General features: G+C 43.0%; 1 protein-coding gene and 1 pseudogene across 1 annotated transcript in view; one reads left to right on the top strand and one right to left on the bottom strand.

Moving 5' to 3' along the window:
* Prrg4 (proline rich and Gla domain 4) overlaps positions 1-2177 on the bottom strand; it is an 18817-nt gene extending 16640 nt beyond the window's left edge. Inside the window, exons 1-2 of the mRNA XM_031371222.1 lie at positions 1941-2177; positions 1464-1588 (exon numbers count right to left, since the gene is read on the bottom strand). Of these exons, the coding sequence (XP_031227082.1) occupies positions 1464-1566 (103 nt within the window). The 5' untranslated portion in view covers positions 1567-1588; positions 1941-2177. The remainder of the gene's footprint in view (positions 1-1463; positions 1589-1940) is intronic.
* The window catches only part of LOC116091753, a 30379-nt pseudogene continuing 19596 nt past the window's right edge, over positions 1722-12504 (top strand).

A 12504-nucleotide genomic window follows, 5' to 3' on the forward strand; every position in this document is an offset into this window, starting at 1 on the left:
GCTGTCCTGGAACTCACTCTGTAGACCAGGCTGGCCTCCAACTCAGAAATCTGCCTGCCTCTGCCTTCTGAGTGCTGCCCGGCAAGAAAGCTCCTCTAAACACAAGAATGATGGTCCTTTCTCCATCTCTAGCTGCCAGCAGAGGGCCTGACACACAATGTGTGCTTATATATGGCTTCTGAGTCATTTTCATTTCCCAGAGACAGCTGCAGCCCTCTGCACTTGGCTCTGACTTGTGAATTATTTTATGATGTTTGTGACAGTAACTCCAGTGCCTGGCATGTGGATGAATGAATGCACTCACAACCCTCTCAGTGAGCAGCATGTGTGTCTTACGCAAGTATGCACCATTACTACAGGTAATTACTACAGGTAGACATAGGGATAATGGGGGGCTTGGGGAGCACAAGGATCCCTTTCATTCTAACAACCTCTCTCTGTTTCAATTGCCTAGAACTTTGCCATTATAATGTGATTGCCTTAGGCCAAAGTATTGCCCTTTTCTAATACACACACACACACACACACACACACACACACACACTCACACGCACACGCACACGCGTGCACACACACACAGAGTGAGGGAGCACACTTCATCAATCATTATTAAGTCTGTCAGGAGTATTAGTAACAGATCCTACTCAACTGAGAACTGGATCTGATAAAGGGGATAAGGGATAACAAAGGATAGGAATGTGTGAGCTAAGTAAATCCAAGGTGCTGGTGCTGGTGGCTAAACCCAATGACTAAGTAGGGAGAAGGATGCAGAGAGCTAGGGCTTTTTTTTTTAATTTTTAATTTTTTAAATTTTTTTCCTTCTCATTTCTGGTTTTGCTAGGTTAGGCTTTTAAAATGGAAGCAGGAACCAATTTGTTTGTAACCTGTAATCGAAAATTCTGGGCCAGTAAGCTACACTTAATATCTCAAGCATCTGCCTTTATCTACACGACGTTTGAAACAATGACCAGAAGGGTCATCCTGCCTTCCCGTCCCATCATTCCTTGCTCAGGATCTCACAAATCCAGACTAGGGGACAGGATGTGGCTCAGCGGTAGAGCACTTGTGTCTATGGGGACTCGCAGCGGTGCACAGACAAGTCCTGACAAGAGTCGGGCCTGCCTGTCAGTCTTCCAGGACGCAGCCTTGCTCTTTATCGCTTCATCGAGGAAAAGGAGGCAACTCACTGACTTTCGGACTTCGAAATAGGCTTTCAATTCAGTGAACCACAAACCAGGTGTCAAACATCTATTTACTAAGGGAGATAGGTTTGTACAAATTATAGCTAAAAACCCACAACTCTAAACAAGAAAACCACAAATTAAAACAAAGGATATGTTGTTGCTCCGTGGTTCACGGGGGCGTGTAATTTCCCCCTACCACACTTTGGCTTGAGATCTATACAGTAGGCCGCTTCTGGTTTCAGAAGGGTTTCCCCCGAATCGGCAGCCATGCTTACTTACCTTCTTCTGGGGCATGTTCGGAATCCTTTAGACTTCTTGTACAATGAGGAAATGCGAGGGTAAGTCTGGGCAGCTGGCTGAGTACGATCAGAAGTGAAAACATAGTCTAGCAACTGTCAAACAAACTAAAACAAAAGTGACAAAGACACATTAAAAAAAAAAGAAAGAAGGAAAAGAAGCAGCCCAAGTCTCAACTGGTTGGGTTTTAGTCGGAACTGAGTCAACGACCTGTAGTACCCTACGCGCCGCTTTTAATCTATGGAACCCAAGACGCTCCGGGCAGGTGGCACCCCCGGAGCGCCTGGGAACAAAAGGTGCTCCCGGGAATCTGCGGAGGAGAGTTCGGACACTGGCCCAGGCAGACGCGACTCTCGCTCACGCAGACCGGCAGCTAAGTGCTGGAATGCCACCGTCGAGGCATCGTCTCTGGATGACTCTCCCACTCTCCCGGCTCCGCCTCACCGCCCGGCGCCGCACCTGCGTCCCCCGGCACATGTTCCAGCAGCCCCTGGGCGGGAGCCGAGTTAGCTGCTAGTCCCCGAGGCGGCCTGGTCCTGGGTCGCGGACGGGTCTGGATCTCGGCGACAGTCGGAGCTTAGCTCTTTGCAGCTCCAAGGCGACACCGCAGAAAAGGCTCCTGTGATCCGCGCAGGGGCGCTCCGGGAACGTGCGCCGCACCCGGCCCAGCTTGAGTGCTGGGGCCACTCCCACCGCTGCGGGACAGGGAGGAGAGGCGGGTCACCTGGCAGCGCTCCTCCTCCTGCTCTCCGTCCCCAGCCCTAGGTAACTGCTACCCGGACGCTCACATATTAGCGGCCTAATAGAGCGCCCTAGGCGCCACGGGAATTTTGAACTTAGACCTCAAGCTTAGGCTCCTGAGGTTACCTTCGGTCAGCCGTTCTCTCAGGGTGGTCCAGGGGTGAGAACACAGAATTCATCCGAGAAAATAATACTTTGTTCGTGATTTGCATTGTCACGTGAACAAAAATTAATTAAAAACAATTACAAAATTCTCAGATGTGTTTCACCAGGTCTGGGTTGTCTTCAAAATACTTTCAATAAGTCTTTCCAGTTAAAATTGTTTCCACATAACAATGCAAGGTTTCACCTCTTTTACTTTCATTTTTCCCCTCTTGGGTTTACAGTGGAAATTTCCAGAAGCTATTTGACTTGTAATGATATCATCACTCTGCTAACTAATAAAACTCCAGGGGATGATGAATACGTGTGATGTTTAGTATCTTCCATACAACTAGGTTAGTGTCGGTATGTAAATTTAAACAAAATGTGACAAATTGTGTTTGTTCTCAGCATATTTCTGCTTTTATTAGGTATCTTTGGCCATAGCTACCTGGACAGCTAAGAAGTGCATCCTTCTTGAACAAGTAATCTTTTTTTTTGTTTTGTTTTTGTTTTTGCTTTTGGATACAGGGTTTCTCTGTGTAGCCCCGGCTGTCCTGGAACTCACTCTGTAGACCAGGCCTCGAACTCAGAAATCCACCTGCCTCTGCCTCCCAAGTGCTGGGACTAAAGGCTTGCGCCACCACCGCCCGGCTGAACAAGTAATCTTAGATCTTGAACTTTAGGTTGAGTTTCTCTCTCTCTCTTTCTCTTCCCCCCTCATCTCTTTTCAGAAACAGCAAGAACAATAAGCACCCTTCATTGTCATGAGATGAAGTTAAATTTTGAAATTTTCTCTATTTAAAAATGTCGTGTGAGAGATATAATTAGAAAAAATTCAAGCGACCCAGAGCTCACAGTGTGAGAAGATAGGAGGATGTGTATCACCACACCCTTCATGTCCAAACAGCATGCTCTGTTACTCTTAGGAATGCTATTTAAGTTTTGCTCTTTGGCCAGAGTAGCCTGGAACTTCATACAGTTGAAACAGAGCAAAATGGAATACCATTTCCCCTCCTTTCTAGTCTTCAGTTAATTCACTTTTCACCAAATTTGTTTTCTTCCCTGAAAGGCTATTATCTATCTTATTCTGATTAATGGAGTCAAGTAAAACTTTCCATATGTTTTGCAAACATTGTTTTTGTTTCCTTCCAAACACTATCGATGCCCCACGCCCTAGAGGTCTGAGCAGCCTGGAAAATAGAGCCTGCTCTTTCACCTTACTTAAGCAGTGGAGATCAGACTGTGGGGAAGCTAGAAATACCTTATGGTTGAGCACAGGAATCGGGATTATCTTTCTCAGGAGACTCATTCTTCTGCTCACTCTTTTAGGCAATCTATGGCTGGAAGCCCTGGGAAGAGAGGAATAAACACCATTTTGCTTTTGGGAGAACTGAATCTTTCTGAGATCCATATCTAAGACTGTAGAACTGTCAGGTTCTACTAGGGCAAGGGCAGATTCTGTTACTTCCCTCTCAGTACTCAGTACTCCGTACTCAGAAAAGGCCCCTCCTGGTTGTTATATTCAGTGCATTTTAATAGGTGGCAGCTATTTATTGTTAGGTAGAAATGCTTCACACTTTTATTTAGTGTGTGTGTTCAAGATAGTGTTTCTCTGTTAGCCCTGACTGTTCTGGAACTCACTATGCAGACCAGGTTAGCCTCTAACTCAGAGATCTGCCTGCCTCTGCCTCCAGAGTGCTGGGTTTAAAGGCATGCACGAATACCACGAGGCCACACTACTTTTAAAAATAGCATTTTATTAATTCTTTGAGAATTTTATACCATGCATTTTGATTATATTCACCTCTCCTCCCCCAATTCCTTCCACACCCATCCTCACCTCCCTACCTACCTATCTTTGAGCCCCTCCCGCCAATCTAATCCAGTTTTCGTTGTCCAACACCTCCTGAGAGTAGGGATTTTTCCTGCCTTATCAGGAGTCACACGTCCTTAAAGGAAGTTGACAAACGCTAAATGCTTCTCTGCTAGGGCTGGGCTTCTGTCTGGCTTGAGCTGTCCAAGGAAGGTCTTGGGCTTGCTGTCAGCTTCACACAGTTTTAGGGAGAGGCGAATAGTGAGAAGCTCCCTGCGGTGAAGTCAGCAGATGGGAATCCGATAGCATTCCTCGGTAGAGTGAGCCTACCCACATCGCTGGAAATTTGGGCCTGAAACAAAAGAGGCTTTGTGCTCACATCAAATATCAGCATTTATAGACTGGCGCTGTGATGTGAGGGAAGTCAGAACAGACAAGATTGTTTCTCAGTGGTGACTTACAAGCTACATGCTTCCTTTTGATATGGGTCCTAAGAATGGTATAGTACTTGGCAGGACACATACACAACCACTATGAAACTGAAAGATATTCTGAGGTTAGGAGAGGGGGGAAGAGGTGGATAGGAGGGGAGAAGGAAGGGAGGGGGAGAGAAAGGGAAAGAGCTAGTAGCAGACTCTTGATTTACTTACTTTCTGCATTTGATTTCTTATTTTATTATTATTTTTATAATCACAATATCCTTACACTTTTATTTATCCTAAAGTATTTTAAGTTCTCTTCCAGAAAGCATTTCTCTGGCTATCTGTGGAGTTGGGCCAGATGCTCTAATTCTCATTTCACACAGAAAAATAGTGAAGCATAGAGAAGTGAATGCATAGGAGCCAGGTTCTTGAGCCTTTCCAGTACTGTCTTTGAATTATTAAGCAATGAAGGGCAATGGTTAAAAAACTGTTTAATTTCAAAGGAAATAAGAAAAGAAGAGCAAAATAGAGCAATGAGATTAATGGACTTGGATGATGTGTCAACGCATCTCTGGGTTTGAGCACATACACACCCACCCACCTACCTATGTGAATTCAAGAATGAAATGGAAACCGGCTCTTGTGTGGGCTTGAGGATAGACTCAAGGGCTGTGACGGAAGCATTTAGGTCGTGGTCATGAAGCTCTTCCATGTAAGGTCACATCCTGGTCCTTAGAGACACGTGGCTGACTGTAGCTCTGGAATAGGAGAGGAACTGAACTTAACGTTTTGGTGACATTTAGCTTTGACATTTCAACAGCAATTGGCTGCTGTTTTAATTCATCCCAGTAAAATCAGTAAGCAGAGAAGAAATGACTCCTACTCCTCAATGTTAATTATGTATCCGTGTGAAGGTATTTCTCAGAGTTATTGCATGGGGGTTAAAGACTCTCTATTTTAAATGTTTGCCGGGAGCCCTCTTGGGAAACTTTCAACAGAGTTAAGATTTAGTTCCATCATTGAAGAACTGTGGTTATAAATAGAACAATATTTCAATAAAATCAAGAACCCTGAAAAATGTCATCTATTTCCTCTCATGGGCCGTGATGAGAACAATATGTTCTGATTAAAAAAAAAAAAATTCCTATAGTCCTTTCAAGGTACCTAGGAGCCTGAAATGGTGTGGTCTGAGCTCCCCCCAGGGCCCTGTGACAAGGATTTTTGTCACAGTTTGTCATAGAGCTTGTCACTGTGCATGTGGACCTTGCATTTTTTATAGCTGTAATCAGTTCATTCCTCATCCCTTATTTCTTATCATAAGCTTACTGTAGGCTCCACCATTTCCTTTCATTTGGTTGTTTGTGGCTTGCTTGTTTTCACTGTGTCTCTGCGAACAGCCCTGCTCGGAGCTTCAGTTCCTATCTTGTTCCTCCTGCCTTACCCTCTCAGAACTGGTCTTACAGGTGTTCAGCACCACTCCTGGTGCCACACAACTTTTCTGGCTTGTTTTGTAAACACATGCTCAAGTAATCATAGTATTCCACACGAGTTTTTCTTTCTTTCATTCTGAGTTTATGCAGAATCATTTGCAAAACTGTACTTTCCATATTTGACATCTATAGAAAATGAGACAAATCGTGCACTTCTACCTATAACTGACCCTGTTGATGTGCTAGCATGGGTGAGAAGTGCAGCTCCCTGGTAGAGCACTAGACTACCTTTTGAAAGGCACTGGGTTCTAGTCTCAGCACTAATAAGGTGAGGAAGAAAGAACATAGGAAGCACGTGTAATCTCAGCTAATCTGGAAGCTGAGGCAGGAGGATCCTGAGCTTGAAGCACCAGGGCTGCACATCGCAATAATGCTGCTGCTGCAAAGACATATACATACACACTTGCGTGCACACATACAAACACACTTGCATGCACTTGCACATGTGCAGGAGCACAGAGAGAGAAAAGAAATACATGTCACGTGGCAGCGCTCCCAGGAAATGTGCAAACAGGATCCCTTGTTCTCTCTTGTGTAGTCCTGTGTTATTTCACCTAGCATCCTGTCACCAAGATCTCAAATATTGAGATGTATAGTTTTGTTCTCCCCAGTCTAGATAGTCTTGAATCACCTACTTTTTAATTTTAATTTTTTGTAATTTGGGAATTTTTGTTGTCTTTCTTTCTTCTTTCTTTCTTTCTTTCTTTCCTTTTTCCTCTTTTTTCTCTCTCTCACCCTCTCTCCATTTTTCTTTTTTTGACATAGGATTTTCCTGTGTACCCCAAACTGGCCTTGAATGTCAAAGTCATTTTGCTGCCCTGGATGAATGTTGGGGTTATAGGAAAGCACCACTACATCTGGCATATTTAAGAATTTCTAGTTTTTTTTTTTTTAAGCTGTTCAACTTCTTTAATATTCCTTTTTTACAAAAAGATTTATTTTTCCTTTTAAGAATTTAGACTTTAGCTGGGCAGTGGTGGCGCACACCTTTAATCCCAGCACTTGGGAGGCAGAGGCAGGTGGATTTCTGAGTTCGAGGCCAGCCTGGTCTACAGAGTGAGTTCCAGGACAGCCAGGGCAACACAGAGAAACCCTGTCTTGGAAAAAAAAGAAAAAAAAAAGAATTTAGAATTTAAAAACACAGAGCATATTGATTTGTCAGGTTTTTTTTTGTTTGTTTGCTTGTTTGTTTTGTTTTTGTTTTTGAGACAGGGTTCCTCTGTGTAGCCTTGGCTGTCCTGGAACTCTGTAGACCAGGCTGGCCTTGAACTCAGAAATCTGCCTGCCTCTGCCTCCCAAGTGCTGAGATTAAAGGCGTGTGCCCCCACCGCCCCGCTGATTTGTCAGTTTTAAGAACAATGTCAGTTGGTCAGTGGTGGTGCACACCTTTAGTTCTAGCACTCAGGAGGCAGAGGCAGGCCGATCTCTGAGTTTGAGGCCAGCTTGGTCTTAGAATGAGTTCCAGGACAGATAAGGCTACCCAGAGAAACACTATTCAAAAAACCATCCTCCAAAAAGAAATTATCTTTGGGCCAGGCATGGTAGTGTAGGCTTTTAACTTCAACACTAGAGAGGCAAAGGTAGGCAGGTCTCTGTGAGTTCAAGGCCAGCCTGGTCTACATATCTAGTTCTGGGCCAGTCAGGGCCACACAATGAGGTCTTGTCTCAAAAAACAAAACACCAAAACAAAATAAACCTATTATTTTTTTTATTTACTTAAAGTTTTGCTTTGTTTTGTGAGACAGGGTTTCTCTGTTTAGCCCTTTCTGTCCTAGAACTCATGTTGTAAATCAGGCTGGCCTCAAACTCAGAGGTTGGCCTGCCTCTGCCTCCTGAGTGCTGGAACTAAAGGCGTGCACCATAACTACCTGGCTTAAATTTAAAAATCTTATGTTTAAGCCGGGCAGTGGTGGCACACACCTTTAATCCCAGCACTTGGGAGGCAGAGGCAGGTGGATTTCTGAGTTCGAGGCCAGCCTGGTCTACAGAGTGAGTTCCAGGACAGCCAGGGCAACACAGAGAAACCCTGTCTCGAAAAAACAAACAAAAAAAAAAAAACAAAAAAAAAAAACCCAAAAAACAAAAAACAAAAAAACAAACAAAAAGATCTTATGTTTATGAATGATTTGTCTGTATATATGTCTGCACTATACATGTGCCTGGCTTCTGTAGATTCTAAAAGAGGGTGTCTGGATCTCTAGGAACAGGAGTTACAGACAGTAATGAGCTGCCATGTAGGTACTGGGAATCGAACCCAGGTCCTCCAGAAAAAGTCAGTGCTCACCGGCTGGTGGTGGCACATGCCTTTTAATCCCAGCACTTGGGAGGCAGAGGCAGGCAGACTTCTGAGCTCGAGGCCAGCCTGGACTACAGAGTGAGTTCCAGGACAGCCAGGGCTTAGAGCCTGAGGTAGACTTTGAGAACTTTGTATCAACTGAGTGCAGAATTTTTTTTTTTTTTTTTTTTTTTTGCCAAGTATTCCAGGCTATCCTCAAACTCGTGATCTGCTTCTGCCTCCAGAATTCTGGGGTTGTAAGCATGTGCCACCACAGCTGCACACCGAGTCTATAATCACAGATAGTTAGAATACATTTGCTGATTACTTTATCTGTACCATTAATGTGCCACAGGGAGGCTCAGGACAGTCTTGTGGTCCCTACATCAGTATTAGTCTGAACGGCAGTGAACAAAGTTACATACATGCATCTTCTTGTGAGCAGTTGTGTAAGTACATATACACATTAGTATCTCACAGAAGCTGAAATATTGGGCTGGAGTGATGGATCAGAGGTTAAGAGCACTGTCTGCTCTTCCAGAGGTCCTGAGTTCAGCTCCTAGAAACCGCATGGTGACTCACAATCATCTATAATGAGATCTGGTATCCTCTTCTGGTGTGCAGGCATACATGCAGACAGAACATTGTATACATAATAAATAAATAAATAAATCTTGGTTTTTTTTTTTAAGCTGAAATATTAGGAAAAAGATAAATGGCTTGTTTCATATCACAGGTACTAGAAAGGCAGTTAGGTTTTTTTTTTTTTTTAAATGAATTATCGTTTCAGTGTCATTAGTGGTAATTTGGCATATCTGTGATTCCTAAACCATTCCCTCTGGCATTCTGTTATCCTCAGGGGGCCTCAGAACTTTGAGGGGAGGCTTGAAAAGGAGACTTCCTAATTGGGGAAAACATTGAAGTCTCCCCATTTACTAATGATTGGAATTGTTGACCCTGTCCGTGGAGATTTCGACTTCAAGATGCTTTTAGTATTTTAATATGGCAGGCGACTCATAAGCACGTAGTTTCTAACAAATCAAATGAGATCTTTGCTTAATGCACTGGCAAACAGGTGCAGACCTTGTGAGAGATTAGTTTAAGGAAATAGGGTAAGTGCATTAGGAGGGGCAATGAAACCAGGGTTTCTGGTTTCTACCTCAGTAGGATTTTGACTTCACCCCCTTGGTATTTGAATTCTACTTAATCATTCAGTAACTGCTCTTGTAATTCATGCACCATGAGTCATGAAGAGAGGCTTTTGTTCCCTTTCAGTCACAAAAAGGTGAAATTTAAGCTCTAACTCTGACATAGGCATCACCCTCTCAGGCAATGAAGGACGTACTTTATATTTTCATTTTAGAAAGAAAATCCCAAGAATTTGATATCAAAGCAACTGTACATTTTGAAAGACATCAAATAATATAGAAGGGCTATTTGAAGGATACTTTTCCTAAAATAAAAATATTAAAGCGAGTTTTGTAAAACTTAACTCTATTTAGACTTATTAGTCTGTGGGTGTTTTGCCTGCGTGTATGTATGTGTACCACATGCATGCCTAGTGTCCTCAGAGGGTGTTGGATCCTCATGGAACTGGAATTGTGAATAATTTAGAGCTTTCATGTGAGTGCTGGGAATCGAACCCTACTCATCTACTAGAACAAATGCTCTTAACTGCTGAGTCATCTCTCTAGCCCTAAAGGAGATTTTTGCATAGCTCACACCATTTAAGATGAACTAACACTGAAGAACCAGTTTGTTTTGTTTTATTACAGCGTCTCATTATGTAGCTCTGGCTGGCCTAGAACTTGCTATGCAGACCAGGCTAGCCTGTGCCTCACAGAGATCAGCCTGCCTCTGCCTCCTGAGTGCTGGGATTAAAGGCATGCATCACCAGGCCTGGCTGAAGAAGGGTTAAAATGTTTGTTATAGGAAAATTTGCTGTTATCTCTTGGACATATTATTATTATTATTATTGTTTTTTCAAGACAGGTTTTCTCTGTGTAGTCCTGGCTGTCCTGGAACTCACTCTGTAGACCAGGCTGGCTTGCACTCAGAAATCCGCCTGCCTTTGTGTCCCAAGAGCTGGGATAAAGGCATGCACCACCACTGCCCAGGTTTATTATTATTATTTTTTAATGTAGCATCTGTTGCCATACCAAAGGTTCTAAATGTCAATTTGTTTGTTTGTTTTAATATTTTATTTTGTTAAGTTTCAAATCTGGGACAAATGGCTGAGGTACCTATATAACATATCAGATTGAACCTGGCCTCCAGGTTCTCCCAGCATCCCTCAGTCCCTACCTGTTACAGGATATGGTTGGCATCCCCCACTCTCTATCCTGAACTATTTAGCCCATGTCCTTTCCATTCCTTTTAATTTCTTTTTTTCATTCAGTTTTATGTGAATGGATGTTTTGCTTTCGTGGGTATCTGTGTCCCTCTTTGTGCTTGGTGCTGAAGCTGGAAGATGGTGTTGGATTCCCTGGATAGTTGTGAGTTGCCATATAGGTGCTAAAAACTGAACCAGGTCCTCTGGAAGAATAGTCAGTTCTCTTAGCTACTGAACTGTCTCTCTAGCCCTTCAAAATGTGTTTGAAGACACATTTTTAGTAGCCACTTCAAAAATAAATTCTAGATGGCTTTAAGAATTTAATAAAGAAGTGAAATTTTAAAAAATTAAATGAAACACTAGAAGAAAATTGTATGTGACTATCCCCGGAGCCAAGCAACCACCTTCTTGGGACCGTTAGGTATATCCTCTTATAAAAGGATTATTCCAGCTGGTCTGGCTGATTGTTATATTATTCCCTTAGAGAGTGGTGGTGGGGAGGGTCACAAGGCTCTCATCTGAGGATCCAGCCACTCCCTGCCACCTGCTTTATGTAACTTTGCTTTAATTGCATGAAGTCTGAGGGTGTGGTAGAGAAGATAGGCCTGACAGACTAGGGGACAGTGTCCATCTATACAGTCACACGGAAGCTCTCATCTCTCCTGTGGAATGACTTTTCAGGTGTGGCCTTTTTGGGAAAGAAGCATCCACACCTTTGTAAGTCATCCTACTTACTCTACACTCTGCAGGTAAGCCCAATAAACTTCTTGGTTTCCCAGAGGAAACTCTGGTAGAATTGGACTTGGTTTGGAACTCTGGGGAAAGGGGTAGATGTTGTTACGTCTCTCCCAAGGAAGAAATTTTAGCATCAAAAGTGCAAGTCTCTACTATCCTTCATGTACAGAGAAGAAGAATTATGATAATAAAAGCAAAAGAAAATTATTAAAGAAAGCAATAATGGATTTTACCTCATAAAATCAAATATGCTTAGGTGTTATAGTAAACCGTTAAAACAAATGACAAGTAGAAAAATATTAGCATCATATATGAGAAATAAAGGGTTAAGCTGATTATTCTTTAAAGGACAGAAAGCAACAAGTCAAGTGCTTAGGAGAGCTTGATGCTCTTGCGTAGGACCAGAGGTTCATTCCCTGCACCGTATTAAGAGGCTCAAAACTGCTTATAACTCTTAACTCCTGGACATGCTCTTTTCTAACTTCCATAGGCACACACACCCCCTCCCACAAGTGACATATACATACAAATAAATAAATTATAAAATAAATCTCAAAAAGTATAACAAGCCAGGCATTGTAACACATGCTCTTAATCCCAACACTTAGGAGGCAGAGACAGATGGGTCTCTCTGTGAGTTTGAGGTTAGCCTACATAGAAAGTTCCAGGCTTACAAATAGAAAACTCATAAATGAATCAGTAGAAATAGTCAATAATCTTAGGGAATTATTAGCCTGTAGTAACAAAGGAGTGCAACATTAAGACTCATATTTACTGCTTTGGTTGGCATAGGTGGTGCCATCAGTGCTGGGAAAGGCTTGGCTACAAGACACTCCAGGTTCACTGCTAGTGCAAGCACTTCAGAAAGCAGCTGTGCACTTCAGTAGCAGTGGGGATTCTGTTCCTAGACGCTCAGCATTGCCTCATCCTTTCCCGTGAACTACCTACCCTTTGCATTTGTGTGATAGTTGCCTTAGGCAGCTTATGAGTCAGGGCTTAATTACAGGCCCAGCTTCTCTTCAGCTGCTTCTGTACTCTGCATCTTCATTACGTTTTTTTTTTTTTTTTTTT

The sequence above is a fragment of the Mastomys coucha genome, unplaced genomic scaffold (assembly GCF_008632895.1).
Source record: "Mastomys coucha isolate ucsf_1 unplaced genomic scaffold, UCSF_Mcou_1 pScaffold15, whole genome shotgun sequence".
NCBI classification, from domain to species: domain Eukaryota; kingdom Metazoa; phylum Chordata; class Mammalia; order Rodentia; family Muridae; genus Mastomys; species Mastomys coucha.